The sequence below is a fragment of the Nomascus leucogenys genome, chromosome 14, assembly GCF_006542625.1.
Source record: "Nomascus leucogenys isolate Asia chromosome 14, Asia_NLE_v1, whole genome shotgun sequence".
Lineage (NCBI taxonomy): Eukaryota > Metazoa > Chordata > Mammalia > Primates > Hylobatidae > Nomascus > Nomascus leucogenys.
In genome coordinates, this window is record NC_044394.1 from 18,764,520 (window position 1) to 18,786,745 (window position 22,226).

The following is a 22,226-nucleotide window of genomic DNA, read 5'->3' on the forward strand; positions in this document are numbered from 1 at the left end:
CTTTTTATAACTTTTTATCAAGGGTGTTTAGCTTATTGCTTTTCAGCTTTTCTTCTTCTCTAATATATGACTTCGGGGGCCATAAACTTTACTTATAGAATAGTTTTAATGGTACACCTCATAAATTTTAAGGAACATTTACTTCAAAATGGGCTCTAATTTCCATTGTGATTTTTTTCTTTGGCCTATGGGTTATTAGAAAGTATATTTCTTAATTTATAAGCATTGTGAATTTTCTAGGTAAATTTTTGATATTGATTTCTAGTCTAATTTTTTATGGTCAAATAATTTGTTTTGTATAAATTCAATTCTTTTGAATTTGTGGCAATTTGCTTTCACATATGGTTGCGTTTGATAATGATCTATGCATATTTGAAGTCAGTGTGTATATTCTGATGTTTCAAGGTAGAGTATTGTATGTGTGACTATTAGGTCAAATATGTAAATAGTATTGTTCAAATCTTATATATCCTTATAAATTATCTGATATACCTGAGAGAGATACGTTCAGATTTCGTGCTATGATTTTTAAATTTCTCTGTTTTGTCAGTGTTGTTTAATATATAATATTGAGCTACGTTACTAGGTAAATTAAAATGTAGAAGTATTATCTCTTAATAGAGAAGTTACACTTTTATCATTATGAAATGCAGTTGTCCCTCCATATCCATAGGTTCCATATCTGTGGATTCAATCAGGGATCAAAAATATTTGGGAAAAAATTGCATCTGTACTGAACACATACAGACTTTTTGTCTTGTCATTATTCCCTAAACAATACAGTATGACAACTATTTATATAGCATGTATATTGTATTAGGTATTATAAGTAATCTAGAGATGATTTAAAACACATGGGAATACATTATATGCAAATACTATTCTGTCTTATGTCAGGGACTTGACTATCCATGGATTTTGGTATATATAGGAGGTCTTGGAATCAATCCCAGATGGATACCTTAAGGCCTTCTTTGTCTGATATAAATATAGCTTATATGCTATTGGCACATATTTTCATTTTATATATATACTTAAAATCTCCTAATGTGTTATAACTATCACTATATTCAGTGAAAAATTTAGGTTTATCCCCATGTTTGCCCTTTTCATTGTTCTTTATGCCTTCCTGCATCTTTGAGCTTCCATCTGGGAGCGGAATACACCCTTTAGTATAGTCTTTAGGTTAGACTATTGATACAAATTCTCTACATGAAGTGAAAAATGTTTCTTTTTTTCCACTTCATTATTGAGGAGTAATTTTACTGGTAGAGAATTTTAGGTTTATAGCTATATTTCTTCAGCATTTTGAAGATAATTCCATTTTATTCTGGCTTCCCTTGATTCTTTCGAGAAGTCAGCTGTCAGTCTAATACTTGCACCTTTGATGTTAATCTGTCTTTTCTCTCAGGTTTCTTTTAATATTTCCTCTATAACTTTTATTTTTAGCATTTTTTACTATGTTGTGCTTTTCTTTTTCCTTATCTTGGTTTAGGTCTGGAGATCTACTTGAATCTGTGCTTTTGGCCAATTTTTGCAAAGTCTTAGTCATCATCTTCTGGAATATGCCTCTCTCCCATTCTCTCTTCGCTCTCTTCTGGATACCTTCTATCTATCTAACTTTCTGGACATGCACGAATGGGCCCCAGCAACCTATCTGACCCCATCCCCTGCCATACTCTCGTTACTCACCTGTCTCTATCTTGCTGTTTTTCTAACATGCCAAGCATGCTTCTTACTCCTAGATTTTTAAAAATATTGCTTCCTTAGCCTGGAACACTTTTCAAGATATGTCTAAGACTCATTCCCTTACATGATTCAGGTCTCTGCTCAAATGTGGCCTTATCAGAGAGGCTTTCTCTCACGTTTATTCAAAATTATCATCCAGACCTCTCCTCTCCCATATTGTTCTCTAACTCTTTACCTGGTTTTATGCTTCTTCATAGCACTTAATACAATATGACACATTATATATCCAATATTTATTTGCTTATTCTTTGTCTCTCTCCATTTGAATAGAAGTTCTGAAGTTCTGTAAGAGGAGAGAGCTTTTTCCTACCCCCTCCTCACAGTTGTATCCCATCCCCTGGAATAGTGCCTGGATTAAATGTTCAATAAATATTTGTAGGAGAATGAATGAATGATTAATAGATAGCAGATATAGGAAGAGTTCTCTACAGGAAGTGAAGAAAGTGGAGAAGGCAGAATAACAAACTAAGCAAGTCTTTTAATTTGTATGGTCTATATTTTAATCTTTTGAATGTAAAGATAGTATCATTGATCATATTTCTGTTCATCAATGTTACCTAAAATAGCAAAATGAAATATTAATATGTTCAAAGATATAGCTTTCATTAGTTTAAATTAACTATCTCATTTAGTTTAGGCATATGGTCCACAAATTTTAAGAACATTTAATTTTAATTTAAAAAATTAAGCCTACCAAATAAGATGCATTATTTTCCAGTGACTTAATATGTATATTCAAGACTTTTCCAATTTTTTTATAGTACAAAATTATTGTGATTACACATGAAAATTTATTATTTTAGCAAAAATATTATGAGTGCTTATAAGTGCAAAGGCTAAAACTGATATCCCTACCAACCACAAAAAAATAGGCCAGGCAGCTGGGTACTGCCTAGCCTATTTTTTTTGTGGTTGGCAGGGATAACTCTTTATTGTATAGATATTTAAGGACTCATATAGACCCATCATTTTTTATGGGCAAAAACACCCAGCTCTGGTCTTCTAAATGTCTTCTGTAAATTTCTTTCCCTAAATAAATCATAAATCCACCTATAATACCTAGACCCACACAATGTGTATTCATCATAGCTGCTCAAAAGGAATCCACAGTGTAGGTCAGAGCTACTTGATGAGAGAAAGTCTTGACTCTGCTAATAATGTTTTTACCTCACTGGCACCCACAGTATTTTGCCAGATTGCCTGAAGTCAGCATGCCTTCCTGATGGTCATGGACTGTTCTGCTTTTCCAGGAATGTCTCAAAGGGATCCTGCCTGAAAGGAAAGAGGCCACACTGTGATATTTCACTGCTTATAAAGAGGCCAAGAATGGCCTCTGTCTTGTTCTTTTAGCTAGCTTCAAACAAACTTAGCCAGCTTAAAAACAGAAATGGAACTGATGAAGTCATCAACCTACAGCCTCCCGCTACTGCCCATGTATTTTCTAGTCTAGAATGAAGCTAATAATCTCAAGAACTGCCTCCTAGAAAGGTTAAGGAGAAAAGCATGCCCCATCCCACTTCTCCTCCCATTTCCCACTCTTGAAATAGCATTGTTAGCATCTGATGTGAGCCAGAGGAGTATTTGAGGCTGTGCCATATGTCCCTGTTAGAAACACTGAGCTTATAATGACTAAGAAACTCCAGGGGGTTGTCTAAACCACCAAGGTTATAAAGGGCACAGCATCATCACAGCTGAACTAAAATTTAATATGATTCTTACTTTACCACCCATGGTGACCTAAGAGGATGGTATGGCGGACAAACTCTAAACAGAGGGCTCAGTTGTGGCTCACCAAGAAGCTAAATATGCTATTTTCACAGTAGAATAGGGAGGAAGAAACTGGTAAATATTTCCAAATGTCATGTGTTTACATATGAATCTATTCACTATTTTTAAAATTCTTCTGAGAAGTACTTTAGAAGTAATCCCTAAATTTAAAGTATTTATAACAAAATTTTACATATTCTCACCAGTTTAGAGCATTACCCAGAAGGAATTGTGACTCCATGGTCCAGGGGAGTAGAGTTAGTCATTAGGGGTGGGAATTTCTTCTCAGAATGAAGTTAGAGCGCTGTAACCATCTTATGTGACCAAGTAGATGTTTGAGAAAGATCTGGAATTATTGTAATGAAGGTGAGTAGCACTGAGAATGCCCATAGAGTCTGTAGCTTAGATGGGGGTGGGTGTCACCATGATCTTACTGTTGCACTTTTTGGAAACTAAGTTTAGGTGAGGAATGAAGTCACAATCCCCTAAGAAGGGAATAATGAATAAACTAGTTATCAGCTTATTACTTTAGAGTAGAAAACAGACCTCATGTAGGAATCATTCTGCATATGTGGTGAAGCCTTCTTGGTGAGCAGACAAACAAAAAAGAAAATTCACTTTTTCTAAAAAAAAATAGCACATCAGACCTTTGTAGCCTGGAGAACTCATTCTTCTCTACTTTAGAGATGTTTCTTTTTCTAATAACTGGGAAGGGCTGTCTCTAACCAGAGCTCCTGTACCACACCTAAAGATAGCAATACTTTCTCATTCTCCAACTTTTAGTTTTCCCATTTTTATTGGTCCTCAAAACTTTGTCTTTGCAGCACTCCCTGCCTCATCATACTTGTGACAAGCTGAATTCCTAAGACTGAGGCTCGTATTACAAAGGATGCAATTTAGATGAGCAACTCCCTGGTGAGATGAGTGGCTCTCTGGCAAACGGGGTGGAGAACATAGAGAACTAAGAATCAGGAAACTTGGGGCCTATATCTAGGGCATCTGTTACCTAACATTCTGACCCAGACTATGTTTTTCTTGCTTCAGTGGCTTAGGCTGAAAAATAAGGTCCCTTTCACCTTTGACACATAATCCAGATCTCGTACTTTACTTTAGTAATTTTAGAAAGAAGACATTTAGGCCGAGGAGATGAATCTCTGTTCTTATTGAGGTAATGAGGGTTTGTACCATTTTATTTTTCTTGGTAAAGTCTTTGCTTATAATCTGGCAGCCTTTATTTGTATTCCTTTTTCTTCCTTTGGCTGGCTGGAGAGCAAGTGCCATTGACATGGCCCAAAGAGTATCTTCTTTTCAGCCTTGGAGCAAGGAGTCTCAGCGTAGAGCACCCCCACTCCCTCCCCAAATGCCTGTGAATGACAAGGCAGGAAAAACATTTTTTAATTAAGTCAATTCAATTGTTACAAGTTGAATTAATCTCTAATTTAGGGATATCATGGGAAACTATTTATAATACATGCCAGCTGACCCTTATCCAAATTTCCATGGAAATAGCAATTTTATAACACAGGGTGTTCTCGGACTGCTCTAAAAATTCCAGCTGGTTTCAGTATGATACTGAACTGAAAAATGAAGCCTTCTACTAACAAATGTGTTGAAGTATGCACTCAGGTGCTCAGGAGGTATAGGCTTAGCTTAAAAAATTCAAGGCATGATACCCTGGGCTTTCCCTCAAACCTCTTTAATTAAGACCTCTGATACTGTTGTGTTGTTTCTATCTGAAGTCAAATGGGAATTGCAGAAAGTTTTGCAGTTTTTTTTTTCCTCCTCCATGAGGTAGAGATTCGTCTATGCCAGGAGAAGTGAAGATAGTCATGTCTTTCTCTTGAATGATGTAATAAAGTTTTGCCAGGGATAAACCATGTTTAACTTGTATCAGATTTATTTATCAAATGTGTTACCATTAAGAGTATGAAAATATTTCAGCTGAGGCTGGGCGCAGTGGCCCATGACCGTAATCCCAGCACTTTGGGAGGCCAAGGCAGGTGGATCACCTGAGGTCAGGAGTTCGAGACCAGCCTGGCCAACATGGTGAAACCCTGCCTCTACTAAAAATATACAAATTAGCTGGGCACGGTGGCAGGCACCTATAATCCCATCTACTCTGGAGGCTAAGGCAGGGAGAATTACTTGAACCCAGGAGGCAGAGGTTGTAGTGAGCCAAGATCACGCCATTGCACTCCAGCCTAGGTGACACAGCAAGACGCTGTATCAAAAAAGAAAAAAATTCATTTGAAATAATAGCATATGGGAGAAATTAGCCATGTATTTATAATACGCCTAGTAAAAGTGCAGACGCCATGACTATATTGCATGCTTGGTGAGAGTAATGGCAGGTTTGCTATATTCAAAACATTTGAATTAATCTGTTCAAACCATGCATAGCATTACAGAAATGACATTCCAGCACAGTGACTGCAGTCTGCAGCAGTTGCAGTTTTGTCATCTATACAACGTCAAACAAGATGCAAACAACCAGGCTTGGTAGATAGAATACCCTTCGAGAATTGAGTAATCCTGAGATGACTTTGCTCATCACTGATGTCCTGTGATGTCAACTGAAGGCTTGTCTTGCCCATTTCACCTTGTCATTGTGGTTATTGGTTTTCTCCATTAAAATGGAAAATTGGATTATATTTAGCAGAATGAACATATATTTGATGCTTTAGGTAAAATATATACAGTCATATGCCACATAATGACTTGATGTTTTAGGTAAAATATATCCAGTCATATGCCACATAATTCAACATTTTGATCAATGATGAACTGCATATATAACAGTGGTCCCATAAGATTAAAATTAATATTTTTACTGTACTTTTTTATGTTTAGATACACAAATGTCATTGTGTTACACTTGCCTACACTATGCAGTAACATGGCATACTATACTCTATTGCACTCCATGTGCGCCATTGCACTCCAGCCTAGGCGACAGCCTAGGTTTGTAGCCCAGGAGCAAATAGGCTATACCACATATCCTAGGTGGGTAGTAAGCTGTACCATCTAGATTCGTGTAAGTACAGTCTATGATGTTCACACAACAATGTAATCACCTGATGATGCATTTCTCAGAATGTATCCCAGTCATTAAATGATGTATGACTGTATGTATAATCTGAAGTTAGCACCCTTTAGCAAACTCCTGAATCATTAATTTGCAACCTTTGGTTACATCTTTTCTTACCATTATAAGAATTTGCTTAATATGAATTTATGGATTAAAGTGATTTAAAGTGCTCTCTGTATTAGGGAGATCAGCCCTTTGTCTGTGATATGAGATGACAATATTTTTTCCCCAGTTTGACATTTTTCGTTTGAAAAATTTTTTTTGTCATGTAGATTTAAAATGTTTTTCCAGTACAATCATGCGTTTAACATGGGGGATACATTCTGAGAAATGCATCATCAGGCAATTTCTTTGTTGTGCAAATATTGTAGGGTAGACTTACACAAACCTAGATGGTAGAGCCTACTACACACCTAGGATGTGTGGTATAGCCTATTGCTCCTATTTTACAGACCTATATGGCATGTTATTGTACTTAATACTGTAAGCAATGGCAACACAATGGTAAGTATTTGTGTACCTAAACATAGAAAAGGCACAGTGAAAATATGGTGTTATAATCCTGTGGGACCATTGTCACATACATAGTCCATCTTTTTTTTTTTTTAATTTATTTTTATTTTTTTTTGCGATGGAGTCTCACTCTATCACCCAGGCTGGAGAGTAGTGGTGCAATCTCAGCTCATTGCGACCTCTGCCTCCCAGGTTCAAGTGATTCTCCTGCCTCAGCCTCCTGAGTAATCCCCTCAATCTCAGCTCACTGCAACCTCTGCCTCCCTGGTTCAAGCGATTCTCCTGCCTCAGCCTCCCAAGTACCAGGGATTACAGATGCACGCCACCATGCCTGGCTAATTTTTGTATTTTTTTTTTTAGTAGAGATGGGGTTTTACCAAGTTGGCCAGGCTTGCCTCGAACTCCTGGCCTCAAGTGATCCGCCTGCCTCGGCCTTCCAAAGTGCTGGAATTACTGGCAGGCCCATAGTCCATCATTGATGGAAACACTGTTATGCTGTGTGCGTGACTATGGTTTTTTTTGTTTTGTTTTGTTTTGTTTTTAATCCACAGCTGACCTGAAAGTCTTTTATGTCTCCAAATTTTAACAGAAAGCCTTTCCACTCTGAGTTAGTAGAGATAGTTTCCTTTGTTTTCTTCTAGTATTTTAATTATTTCATTTTTAAAATTTAAATCTTTACTCCTTTAGAATTTACCTGGTATACACTATGAGGCATGAATTCAACTTAATTTTACTAAAACACCTCTCCAGTTTTCTCAAGACAACTTGAGTTGTTCATCTTTTCCTCGCTGATTTAACTTATGTATTTTTTTATTTATTTAGAGATGGGGCCTCACTCTGTCACCCAGGCTGGAGTGCAGTGGTGCAATCTCAGTTCACTGCAACCTCCGCCTCCTGGGTTCAAGCAATTCTCATGCCTCAGCCTCCCGAGTAGCTGGGCTTACAGGTGTGCACCACCACACCCGGCTAATTTTTATATTTTTAGTAGAGATGGGGTTTCACCATGTTGGCCAGGCTTGTCTCGAACTCCTGACGTCAAGTGATCTGCCTGTCTCAGCCTCCCAAAGTGCTGGGATTACAGGCATGAGCCACTGTGCCTGGATTAGATACCCTATATATGATACACCAAATTTTGTATGTATTGAGATCTTTTTCTGAATTTCCTGTTCTGTTTTCTTGATTTGTCTATTCCTGTGTCAGGAATACACCTTCAGTTATTGTAGCTTTGTATTATTTTATAATAAATGCTAGGAATTGTCCCCCTCATTTTATTCTCTTTTGGAGATTTCCTTGAAATCCTTGTTTTATATTTTTCTGTATAATTTTCATTTTTGAATTGACACATAATAATTATACATATTAATGGACCACATAGTGATGTTTCAATATATACAATGCTTAGTGATCAGATCAGGATAATTAGCGTATCCATAATCTCGAACATTTATAATTTCTTTGTGTTGGAAGAATTCAATACCCTCTCTTCTAGCTATTTGAAAATATATAATATTGTTAACTATAGTCACCCTATAGTGCTATAAAACAGAACTTACTCTTCCTGTACAGCTGTAATTTTGTGTCCTCTAACATATCTCACCATCTTCCCCTTCCCCCATCTCCCTATCCTCTAGTAACTTCTCTTCTACTTTTTACTTGTGTGAGATTGACTTTTTTTAGCTCATGCATATGAATGAGAATATGAGGTGTTTAACTTTCTGTTCCTGGCTCATTTCACTTAACATAATGTTCTTCAGTCCCATCCATGTTGCGGGAATCACAGGATTTCATTCTTTTTTATGGCCGAATTGTATTCCATTGTGTATATATACCACATTTCCTTGATTATTTATCTATTGTTGGACACTTAAGTTGATTCCGTATCTTAGCTACTTTGAATGGCGCAGCAATAAACATGGGGGTGCAGATATCTCTTCAATGTACTGATTTCCTTTCCTTAGGATAAATGCTGAGTAGTGAGATTGTTGGATCATATGGCAGTTCTATTTGCAGTTTTTTGAGGAATCTCTATATTGTTCTCCATAGTGGTTTTGTTGGTTTACATTCCCACCAACAGTGTATAAGTGTTTCCTTTTCTCTGCATCCTTTTGTCTTTTTGATAATAGCTATCCTAACTGGGGTAAGATGATATCTCACTGTGATTTTGATTGGCATTTCCTTCATGATTAGTGATGTTGAGCTTTTTTTTTTCCATGTATTTTTTGGACAAATGTATGTCTCTTTTGAGAAATGTCTATTCAGATCATTTGCCCATTTTTTAATCAGATTTTTTTTTTGCTGTTGTGATGTTTGATTTCCTTGTATATTCTGGATATTAATCCCCTGTTGGATGAATAGTTTGCACATATTTTCTCCCATTCTATAGGTTGCCTTTGCACTCTGTTGTTTCTTTTGCTGTGCAGAAGCTTTTCAGTTGGATATAATCTATTTATTTTTGCTTTTGTTGCCTGTGCTTTTGAGGTCTTATTCATAAAATCTTGCCCCAGACCAATGTCCTGGAACTTTTCTCCTATGTTTTTGTCTAGGAGTTTTATAGTTTTAGGTATTACATTTAGGTCTTTAATCCACTTGAAGTTGATTTTTATGTAGAATGAGAGATGGAGGTCTAGTTTCATTCTTCTGCATGTGGCTATTTAGTTTTCCCAGCGCCATTTATTGAAAAGATTGTTCTTTCCCCCAATTAATGTTCTTGGCATCTTTGTCAAAAATGGGTTGCCTGTAGATAAATGGATTAATTTCTGGGTTCTCTATTCTGTTCTACTGATCTCTGTGTTATTTTTTAATGTATACTTAAGAATTTGTTTGTCTCATTCTCCCCCCACCCCTACCCTTCTCTGGTTTTTGGCCTTGTTACTGTAATTATAATTAATTGCTAAATTAGCTTAGGGAGAACAACTTTATAAAGTTGAGTCTTCCTATCTAACTTGGTATGTCTTTCCCTTTGTACAAGTCTTTGTGTCTTCAGGAATGCCTTAAAATTTTATTAGTAAATATGGCACATTTCTAAAGCTTTTTCTTAAGTATTTAATCTTTTGCAATTGCTGTTGTAAATAGTCTTCCCCCATTTCATCTTCCAACTTTCTGTGTTTGTAATCTAAAATCTATTGATATATATAATAATTCTCTATCCTGCTACCTTACTGAGTTTTCTTATTTTTTACTTTTTTAACTGAATATCATAGGTTTTTCTGTATTCATCACAAATTGTAGTTTTATTATGTTCTCTAAATTTTTATACCTCTAGTTTCTTTCTCTTAGTAATTGTATTGTCTAATATCTAATATCTAGGATGTTAAGTAATGGTGGTGACAAATGAGCATCCTTCTTTGTTCCTGAATTGAGTGGGAATACCTCTAGTGTTGTCCCGCTAAGCATAATGGTTACTTTGGAATCAAGGTATATTTCATCAAGTTAAGAAGGTATCCACTTATTTCTACCACTGACTTGAACATATTTCTAAATCATAGTAAAGCCCCAGGGCTATGTACCTGCACTATGATAGTATAAAAGCTCTAAAAGGAAAGAAACTTAGGACCCTCTAGTCTACCTTCCTCCCATCATGAGTAATAAATTCCAAGCACAGGAAGGTTGTAACTACTCCCTGCCCCAAAGTCCTAAAATTAGATTCGAAGACAATTTGGAACACTGTCTCTTAGGTCTTATACCAGCGTTTTTTGGGGTATGTTAGGGTAACACTATTTCTCTATAACATTATTTCTCTTCTCTTGTGCTCTCTCCTTGAGATTTTCCCATTTTATCCTTCTCTTCTCATCCCACTTCTGGGACTTCACATGTATTACTTGGCTGTGCATTTTTCCTCCAGCCTGCCATTGCTGACAAGCCAAGTTTATCGTAGGAGATTTCTAGACAGTGACATAATACCTTCCCCACCCAAAAAGGCTCTTTGCTATTTGCTCTTCCTGGACAAAGTACATTGTCTTCCAAATGCTGTTGGTTACATCTGGAATTAAAGCAGAAAGCTCACTGGAGCTGCTGAACACCTCAAAATATACTTCAGTTTTGACAGTGCCTTTAGCAAGGTGATTTTAGCCAACAGTGAAAGTATCACAGGCACTATTGTATCTTATATTCATTTGTAGGTGGTATTCAGATTTCAAAAGAAATTGTCATAATATTTATAATATTTAAATGGAAAACAAACAATTACCTATTAGTGCTGTACTTCTGATTTTAGATTCACCTGTGTCATAACTTTAACATCAAAATTAGTAAATGTTTCATATGCTAAGAAAACTTATATGCAAATGGAAAAAATCTAAGCCAATTATTTTCATAATGTTCTACTGTGAAACAAAAGATAGTATTTCTGTACATATGTAGTTATCAGACTCGAGTCAGATAGACTTGGGTTAGAATTCTGGACTTACCACCACTTGGCTGGGTGACTGGACACAAGTAACATATTCTCAACTGAGTCTCACGTTCCTCAGCTGCAGAATGGGGACAGAAATACTTTGTACAGTTATATGAGAATTAAGAAAAGAATGCACACAAAATGCTTAGCCAGTGGCTACCATGCTCTAAGACTTTAATAAATGATAACTATTACTATAGCCTATTGTTAATGGCTGTAATAAAGCCTGTTGTTTTTAACTTTTATTAACTTAGATATTAAAGAATAAATATTGCAATTTGAGCCAGTGTGGGACTATAATTGCAAAGCAACTCATTTATCCACACAGCCTCCTTTCTGAGAGTTAGAACTAATGTACTTCGAAGGATTTGACTGAAGTTCTGCTCTGGATTTTCTTAGGAATTATTTGGGCAACCATGTCTGTTAACACTTACCTAGATCCACAAGACTGAAAGTGTGTTATTGTTTGATTAGGTTTTCATTAGCCAATTATTATTTACTGACCATATGATAGGTGGAATAGAAAAGTATCACAAAAGACATACGATTCCTACTCTACATATTTAGAACTAAAAACAGATGGGCATCTTTGATTTACATGCTCATCAAGTAATTTTAAAGGGTCCACTTTGTGCTAGATATAATACCATGCCCTAGGGATACATAGATGAAAAGATAGCCCCCTACTCTGAAGAAACTTATGGTCTAGTATGGTGTCTAGAATGGAACTTAGAAGCCACTTCCTATAGGAAGTCTTCCCTAAACTTCAGATAGGGAAAATGTCCCTCTTATGTGGTCCCATAGCCCCCATGCCTACACTTAAGTTTGGCATTTGTCACACTGTAGATTGTCTCCTATGCTAGACTGTAGGCTGCTTGAGAACAGGGACTATGTCTTACTCATCACAGAAGAAGATAACTAAAACATAATCTTGGCCCTTGAAGAACTTAAAATTGAGTGACAAATATAAACTACTAACATATGTAAGCAACTAAACTCACTAGACATTTTTATGAATTATAAATTCTACAGAGTATATGCTACAAGAGGTAGGAGGTTTTGGAAAGGTGATTTAGAGGATATGCCATTTCAGTTTAGAAGGAATGGTGTGATTTCCATGGTCGAGGTGGGCAAATGAATCCAAGGTTGGGGAACATCATGAGCAAAGGCACAGAACTGGGACTGTACATGGGCTACTTAAGAAATAGTAAGGAGTTCCATGTAAGTGGACTCTGGTAAGAATGTTAGGTAGGGGATTGGTTGTAGCTGATCTTGGATGCAATAGTAGGGTGTTTGGATTTTCTTCTGCAGGCAGTGGTGCATTGACAAGGATATTTGAGCAAAAGGGACATGATTACTTTATCAATAGTGTAAATGATGGGAAAAGAGAGATAATATTCAGGAAGGGGACTCCTGGGACTCCCAGTAACGTAGACAAGAGATATTAAGGTGAGAATAGATATGGAAAGGGAACAATTCTGGAAGCATTGTGCAAATTGACTTGTCAGACTCTAATTTGGAATAAGGGAGATTCCAATTTAAGAGTCCTTATTTCCTGCCTCGGCAGAGCTTGCAGTGAGCCAAGATCGCGCCACTGCACACCAGCCTGGATGACACAGCAGACTCCGTCCCCAAAAAAAAAAAAAAAGAGTCCTTATTTCAAAGGTGATGGCTCTAAGTTTACATTCTCTGTCATTTACATGCTCTGGCCATGGCATGGGTAAAGTCACTCAGTGTTTAAAGAAAAGCCAGAGGGAGGTCACAGAACCTTGTGGAAAACTTATATTTAAGGGGTACGTAAATCTTCAGATTAGAGGAGATTATGTTTCAAAACTTACTAAAAAGACAAAAATGGGCTGGGCACAGTGGCTCATGCCTATAATCTCAGCACTCTGAGGCCGAGGCACGAGGACTGCTTGAGCCCAGGAGTGCAAGATGAGCCTGGGCAACACAGTGAGACCTTATCACTACCAGAAAAAATAAATAAATTAGCTGGGCACGGTGGCATGTGCCTGTAGTCCCAGCTACTAGGCTGGCTGAGGCAGATCACTTGAGCCCAGGAGGAGTGAGGCTGCAGTGAGCTATGATTGTACCACTGCACTCCAGCCTTGGCAACAGAGCAAGACCCTGTTTCAAAAAAAAAAAAAAAAAAAAAAATCTCACAGACATAGTTTTCATCCTTTAAGTGGTTTATTTAACATCTGGTTTATGGCAGAGCCCCCAACCCCTGACTTGTAGCTCAGTGCACTTTCTATTTTATGCTCTAGATTTTAGTTTAATGCTAAATGTGAGGATATCACCTACCTTTTCCATCCTCATCTATCTTAGTAAACCGGATTAAATTTGAATTCTGGACCCCTTTACTTAAAGTATCTTCTATCTCAGCCAGGTGCAGTGGCTCACACTATAATGCCAGCACTTTGGGAGGCCAAGGTGGGCAGATCACGAGGTCAGGAGTTCGAGACCAGCCTGGCCAGCATGAAACCCTGTTTCTACTAAAAATACAGAATTTAGCTGGGCGTGGTGGCACGTGTCTGTAATCCCAGCTACTCAGGAGGCTGAGGCAGGAGAATCACTTGAACCTGGGGAGGCAGAGGTTGCAGTGAGCCGAGATTGCGCCATTGCACTCCAGCAGAACTCCGTCTCAGGGCGGGTGGGGGGGGAGGGGGTTGAAAGTATCTTCTATCTCATATGTTTATAGCTACCAATAGCAAAGAGAAAATTGTGCCACTGGAAAACAGGGCAAGTCATCTATATGGATGCCACTTAAAATTATGTGATATGAATTGATATAAAAAGCCTAAATCTACCTTATGTTTCAAAGGCAGTAAGTTAATCTTATACATTATTGTTTTCATAGTCTTTATGTAAAAGAAAAACTACTTCATTTTCAAATGGTAAATTATTATCCCCCAAATACATTGCTGTATACAGAAGTGGAAAGATTTTGCTCAAATAAGCCAAAGTAAATGATTTCATCATAATTATATAGAAGTTTTTGTTGGTACTAATACTGTAATTGTCTATAGCATACGCCATAGGTATTGTTTGAAATTGTTTTTATCTCTTAATTATCAAATGAAATATACCTCAAAGAGGGAGGCCTGAAAAGACATGAAACTTTGAAATATAGAGCATCTTAAAAAGCAAGTATACGGTGAGGCCAGTCTTCAGAATAGCATCATCCCTGTTGAACAACATAAAAAATATATGGATTTGATTATATATTTGGCTGGAAGATAAAAAATGAACCATCATGAGCCATTATTAAAGAAGTGTTTATAACTAAAAAACTCTGATAAAGGTCAGTTGACAAAATGAGTGGAGCACTGTAAATACTAAGAGTTGATGGCCCATGCTAGATAATTCAGTGTTTCTTTTCTTAGAAAATGGATTTTAGCCATTTGAATGTGGCCTAGTAAATGATCCTATTACAATTTTCACATATCAATTCATGGTTTACCCAAAAAGGTCTGCAGCATACTTTTAAATTGGCCTTTTTCTGGCAGAGAGGTTCCAGAAAAATAATGTGGTTTTTTTTGTTTTGAATTTATTTGCTTACTTTGGGTTTCTTTTTCTTAAGCAAGCATATTAAAGTACAATATACATACAGAGAAGTATGTTTTCTAAATGTACAACTCGGTGAAGTTTCACAAGTTGAATATACTTACTTATCCAGCACCCAGATCAAGACACAAAACATCACCAGCCCTTCAGAATCTACCATCTCTTACTTCCTTCCAGTCAATAGGTACTTACCATCCCAAAGTTTATTGGGAGTCAATTCTCCCATGTGTCTCATGTTTCTGCATATCTTGTGAGCAAAGGCACTGACTGCGTGTGTGCAGAATGTCTTTACAAGGCAGCCTTGGAAGACTGTGTCTCCAGAGCAAAGGGCAGGTGTGCTTATAGTCTTGAAAATAGAGATTATGTCCCTTAGAGAGCAAAGAACAGGTTTGCTTACTATTGGTATAATAGAGATGTCTCCCTTCAAAGCGAAAAGGACGGGCATGCTTACTGCCCATTATAAAAGATTCAGATTCCCTATGTTCCCTACAGGAGTTCCTCTCCTGTAACACAATCCACTGCATGTACAGGTGTCACTTGCCTTTATGTTGCCTTGTGGGAATTAGAGCTCAGGGAACCAGTGCAAATACTGACACTCTGACTATTGAGTAGTAAGGTCCTTTGTCTCTGACCTAGCATGTAAGGCTAACTTGTTAAGCTTGCAAGGAGGGTAAATCTCAGACCCATCACTGTCCTTGGCAGTAAGCACTATTCTGACTTCTACTACCATAGATTAGTTTTACCCGCTGTTACACTTCATACATAAAAGAATTATATAGCATGTACTCTGTCTGGCTTCTTACATCCAACAACATATTTGTGAGATTCATTCATGTTATTGCATGTAGGCATAATTCTTTCTTAATAGTATTCCATTGTGTGAACATTTTAAAAAATAATTGGTTTATTTTTTCCACTACTGATGGACATTAGGGCAGCTCCCAGTGTCAGCTATTAAAATTGTGTTGTTATAAATACTTTATGCATGTCTTTGAGTGAATATATGTATATATTTCCGTTGGGTATATTCCCAGAACTAGATCAGAGGGTACGCACTGGTTCTGTCAAACAACTTTCTAAAGTATTTGTACAAAGCTACTCTCCCATAAACAGTATATGAGCCTTTTGGTATCTCTGTTATTTTCAACCTTTGTTATTTTCCATCATCTTTGTTTTGTTTTTTTTCTGTGACATGCTTTAATTTTACCATCATCCATTCATAAGGAAAGATGCTATTGGCATAATAGAATTATACCATTGGCCTAAGATAAATATGCCAATGGTTGGGCGGATCACAAGGTCAGGAGATTGAGTCCATCCTGGTTAACACGGTGAAACCCCATCTCTACTAAAAATACAAAAAATTACCCGGGCATGGTTGCGGGCACCTGTAGTCCCAGCTGCTCAGGAGGCTGAGGCAGGAGAATGGCATGAACCCGGGAGGCGGAGCTTACAGTGAGCGGAGATCATGCCACTGCACTCCAGCCTGGGCGACAGAGGAAGATTCCGTCTCACAAAAAAAAAAAAAAAAAAAAAAAAATGCCAATGGTATAATTCCCATTTCACAAAACAATCTCACAAGCACTTCCACTCTTTAGGCTGAGGCAGGTGGATCACGAGGTCAGGAGTTCAAGACCAGCCTGGCCAACATGGTGAAACCCCATCTCTGCTAAAAATACAAAAATTAGCCAGGTGTGGTGGCACACACCTATAATCCCAGCTACTGAGGAGGCTGAGAAAAGAGACATGTCAATTACTAAGTTGTTACCAGGACAAGTTATCAAAAAAGACAATGAAAGCCATAAATTTTTCGTAATTTATTTATCCATGAACACAACAGTTTCCAGTCTTCAGCATCAGATAAGACCAAGTTATTCAAATTAAAGTGTTAAAGATCTGGTTTTAACAGAAACAAGATCAGGCTGAAAACTGTCATGAATATCCATATCCACATAATGTACAAAAAATAAAGACTGATATTATTCCAAATGTTCCTATTTGAAAGTAAAAGAAAATCTGTACAGCTGAATCTTCCCAGTAAACAGAAAGAGAAAATATTATAACACAGTATTAATCTTCCACATAAGTAAAGCCACATGCAAACAAGAAAGAGAACACCCAAAACTGCAGTGTTTCTTCAAAGAACCCTTCTCTAGGGAACATATTTAACACTCCAACCATCTTCTATTCTTCTATGTGCATACTAAAAAAAGTACTTCTCTTCCTATCATAACTAGTCAACCCAGTGTTAATTATAGGCCCGATTTTCCCCTGAATCATTTCTGCCTTTTTGTTCAGTTTTCCCTGCCTAGAGCACCCATCACAATCTCTTTAGTTCTTCTATCCACTCTGAAATAGAAATCACCTTTCATTCCATACAGCTCTGTATTCCTTTAAACCCACTAGGAATTGCTAAAGAGGGGTGAGGGGCTGAGAAGAAAGGAGAGTGGGCAATAAGAGGTCGGCAGTCTATCTTACAGAACAGCCTGCCTCTGGACATGACAAAGAGAGCCAAGAAACTAAAAAGCCTGCTTCTGCAGATGTTTCTGAACTACTACTTTTTGTTCTTTTTTAAAGGAAGACAGAAGAGATTCATGAGAGATGAGAGAAAAGAAAGCGTAAACTCACTCTGGCACTTCATTAGGTTCAGGAAGGGAGGCAAATAAAGGTACCTAGATTTGGAATGAATCCACTGGTTGTGGCTGAGAAAGCCTGGTACTTGTCAAGAACGCCAACATATTAACCTTGCAATGAGGATAGGGTCTGACATGTGCCCTCAACCATTTGTCTAACAGTCGGGTTTCTAAGTGATGAGGGGGGTGGTGGGGTTTGGAGAGGAACAGGTCTGTGGCTGCAGGAGTGTCCCACAGTCGGAGCCCGTTTTTGCAAGTGGAGTGGAGGTGGATAAGCCTCAGACGGGTGGGTGGGGTGGTAGCAGCAGCAAAGGACCAGGTCTCAGAAGTAAGGTCTCATAATTCACACAGACCAAGTTGCCCCCCTGCTGTTCTCACTTGAATTCATTAATGCTCAGCAATTGTCCACAGGCCATGCACCTGTACTGTCAGATGCAGAGCAGGGTGAGCCGAATAGGTTCTTAGACACAGCTAGAAATCCAGGTAGGAGGAGCCAGACCAGAGGTCCTGGGAACAAACAGAGTCCAAACAAAGGTAAATACAGTGTAACCTACAGCGTCATTCGCTTCGCTTAGAAGGATGTGACCCATCGGCTGGGAGCATGTGATGTTAATGCAGAATAGCAAGACGACCAGGTGAAAGGGGAGCAGTATAGCCACCAAGGTTTCAATCTTCAGGTTGCGAGAAAGGGAAGTTTAAACAGAGGGTACAGGAAAGTCAGAACAAAAAAAGTAAAGGGCATACCTAATGCTGTTGCCCAAGCACAGGTCCAGCTGGTGGTGGCAGGGGACCTTCTGCAGGAGTAATTCCAAAGGCAAAGGTTAACCAGACTGAAACTCAAAGGGCCTGGGGATCTCCACTGGCTCCCTTATCGGGCGACGTCTAGCTCTATGGGCGTCTTCACCGAACAGGTAGTAGTGCACTGGATTTGACCAGAGGTCCTCTTTAATAATCTGAGCAATCCTGTCGGACTCTGGAAGGCTGTGGTCTGAAAACCAGGTGAAGAAGCTGCAGATGACATGTCGGTTCCTATGAATGAAGGACTGGGGTCCATGGCCCCGGCGCCACATGATTAGAGTGGAAAAAGACACCACTTGGCCGAAGGATCTGACCTCATATACCTTTACAATCAGCTTGTTTCTGAAGTAAGGGTTTCTTTGAAAGAAGAACTTAAACTTGCAGCCTCTCCTAGGGTGTCTGAGCTCCTTCACTTCCAAATTGGTTAAGTAGCTCAACATCTGGGCATCTTGGCCTCTAATCATGGCAAACAGCTGTGGGTGGTGGCGGAAAGCAGTGACCCAGAAGCCCGGGATATTGCGAATGATGTCATTCCTCTGCTCCAGGTAGTATTCATGTACCTGCCTAAACCTGCGCTCCACCTGCAGGAGGGCCCTGTCAGCCTCTGCATTCACAGAGTCCAGTTCCAGCTGGATGGGCTCTAGGGAGTTCAGGTGGAGACCCACGTTCAGGGGCCCAGGCCCTGCCCCTGTGTTTACCTCATCTATTGCTCTGTTTCCTTCCGCCACGTCCATTTCTTCGCCTCCTGGCTTCTCATCCACTGGGGCTGAGAGCATGGCACACTCCTCAGGCTTCACGTCCTCGGCCTTCACCTCTGCAATCACTTCAGACTCCGACCTCCCTGCACCACAGGTTTCGAGAGCCTTCTCCCCACCTAGGCCGCGCGTCTCTTCACCCGGAAAGCCATTTTTGAGGCTGCCGTCAGTTGTCAGCGAGGCAGAGGCTGCATCTAGGCCCTCCGAGGGTGGTGGAGTTACTTCCTGCCCCGCTTTGATGGCTCCATTACCTCCATCGACCAAGATGTGGAAAGTATGGCCACTACCTGCGGGATCCCGGGGCGCGACCCCCTCCTCTGGAAGCCGGGGCGGTGGGAACACGATCGGCTCCAAGCGGCCATCAAACGTATCTGCCATTACCTGTGTCGCCTTGCTCTTTTCTCGGGACCTCTGGCCCTGGTGCGGGTCTTCCGGGGTATGGTCGAGAGTAGCGGGGCTGTGAGGACTCTCCGGGAGGCTCATGTTGGTAGCGGCCAGGCCAGTGGTGGGTAGCGTCAACGTTCCTCACACAAAATGGCGAGTAAACACCTCGACCATTTGCGCCGCCCACTCTTAAGTCTCGCGACACCCACCCCTCAGTCTCGCGAGTCTGTGGTGGTGTCCTTACATCTTTGTTATTTTAGCCATCGTGCTGGATGAGTAGTGGTATCACATGGTGGTTTTAATTTGCATTTAGCCAAACTCTAATGAGCTGAGAACTTTCTCATGTGTTTGTTGGCCACTAGGATATTCTCTCTTGTGCAGTATCTGAGGCTTCTCCCTATTTCTCTACCGGGCAGATGTTCTTTTTCATATGAATTTGTAGGAAACCTTTGCACATGCTAGATACTAGTCATTCTTCCAGTATAGGTATTACAAATATTTCCTCCCACTCTGTGGGGTTACTTTTTCTTTTCTTTTTTTTTTTTTTTTTTTTGGAGAGGGTGTTTCACTGTCTCCCAGGCTGGAGTACAATGGTGCAATCTCAGCTCACTGAAGCTGCCTCCTCCCAAGTTCAAGCGATTCTCTGCTTCAGCCTCCCAAGTAGCCGGGATTACAGGCGTCCACCACTATGCCCGGTTTTTTTTTTTTATTTTATTTTTAGTCAAGACATGGTTTCACCATGTTGGCCAGTCTGGTCTTGAACTCCTGGCCTCAGGTGATCCACCCACCTTGGCCTCCCAAACTGCTGGGATTACAGGCATGAGCAACCACACCTGGCCTACTTTTTCACCATCTTAATGGTACCTTTTAAGGACAAAAGTTTTTCATCTTAATATGTGCCAATTTGTCATTTCCCCCTTTACCTTAGTGTTTTTTCTGCTCTGTTTAAGCAATCTTATCTCTCACCTGGGCACAGTGCTCACGCCTGTAATCCTAGCACTTTGAGAGGCGGAGACGGGAGGATCAGTTGAGCCTAGGAGTTAGAGACCAGCCTGGGCAACCATAGCAAGACCCCATCTCTATTTTTAAAAAGAAGAAAAAAGAGGAATCTTATCTCACCAAGATTGTTCAAATTTTATATATTGCCATCCATCTGGAATTGATTTTTATGAGTGGGGTCACAATTTTTTTTTATATGAATATCTATTGACCTAGCACTGTTTATTGAAAAGACACCCATTTATTCCCATGCCATAGGTCTTTAAATGTTTCCATCAAAAGTGACATAAATCATTGGCTACAGCTAGTCAGCTGGCCTTGTCTAACTTTAATAGGACAGGGAGGTTATCTTCTCTTAAGCCTGGAAGGAGGAAATGAAATATTGGCAAGTGCTGTATCACTCATCATGAAAAATACTTTGAGAAATATATAAAAACCAACATAATTAGGCCCAAAGGACATAGAGAAAAGGTAATAATAAACAGAGAAATTTATGTAAGACAATACAGAGCATCAACCAAAGATTAACATAAAAGGAGAGAGAAAAATATCAATATTTGGAAAGAAATATAGTCACATTGATGGTTTAAACAAATATAAGACAGGATGTTAGACAGCTTTATGCCAATACATTTTCTTTTTTTTTTTTTTTTTTTTTTTTTTTTTTTTTTTTTTTTATTATACTTTAGGTTTTAGGGTACATGTGCACAATGTGCAGGTTTGTTACATATGTATCCATGTGCCATGTTGATTTCCTGCACCCATTAACTCGTCATTTAGCATTAGGTGTATCTCCTAATGCTGTCCCCCCCCTCCCCCACCCCACAACAGTCCCCGGAGTGTGATGTTCCCCTTCCTGTGTCCATGAGTTCTCATTGTTCAATTCCCACCTATGAGTGAGAACATGCGGTGTTTGGTTTTTTGTCCTTGCGATAGTTTACTGAGAATGATGTTTTCCAGTTTCATCCATGTCCCTACAAAGGACAAACTCATCATTTTTTATGGCTGCATAGTATTCCATGGTGTATATGTGCCACATTTTCTTAATCCAGTCTATCGTTGTTGGACATTTGGGTTGGTTCCAACTCTTTGCTATTGTGAATAGTGCCGCAATAAACATACGTGTGCATGTGTCTTTATAGCAGCATGATTTATAGTCCTTTGGGTATATACCCAGTAATGGGATGGCTGGGTCAAATGGTATTTCTAGTTCTAGATCCCTGAGGAATCGCCACACTGACTTCCACAATGGTTGAACTAGTTTACAGTCCCACCAACAGTGTAAAAGTGTTCCTATTTCTCCACATCCTCTCCAGCACCTGTTGTTTCCTGATTTTTTAATGATGGCCATTCTAACTGGTGTGAGATGGTATCTCACTGTGGTTTTGATTTGCATTTCTCTGATGGCCAGTGATGATGAGCATTTCTTCATGTGTTTTTTGGCTGCATAAATGTCTTCTTTTGAGAAGTGTCTGTTCATGTCCTCTGCCCACTTTTTGATGGGGTTGTTTGTTTTTTTCTTGTAAATTTGTTTGAGTTCATTGTAGATTCTGGATATTAGCCCTTTGTCAGATGAGTAG

At 39.0% G+C, this 22,226-nt stretch overlaps 2 protein-coding genes across 2 annotated transcripts in view; one reads left to right on the forward strand and one right to left on the reverse strand.

Moving 5' to 3' along the window:
- Positions 1 to 22,226, forward strand: part of ACYP2 (acylphosphatase 2) — a 257,176-nt gene that overhangs the window by 126,386 nt on the left and 108,564 nt on the right. The gene's annotated exons all lie outside the window — the stretch shown is intronic.
- Positions 18,015 to 20,037, reverse strand: LOC100588264 (testis-specific Y-encoded-like protein 6). The gene has a single exon (XM_003262382.4). It carries the CDS (start codon positions 19,744 to 19,746, stop codon positions 18,532 to 18,534), a length of 1,215 nt encoding a protein of 404 aa, XP_003262430.1. The 5' UTR covers positions 19,747 to 20,037; the 3' UTR covers positions 18,015 to 18,531.

Excerpts from the sequence above, each read along its gene's own strand:
- LOC100588264 (XM_003262382.4), bottom strand. The coding sequence starts at position 19,746 with ATGAGCCTCCCGGAGAGTCCTCACAGCCCCGCTACTCTCGACCATACC.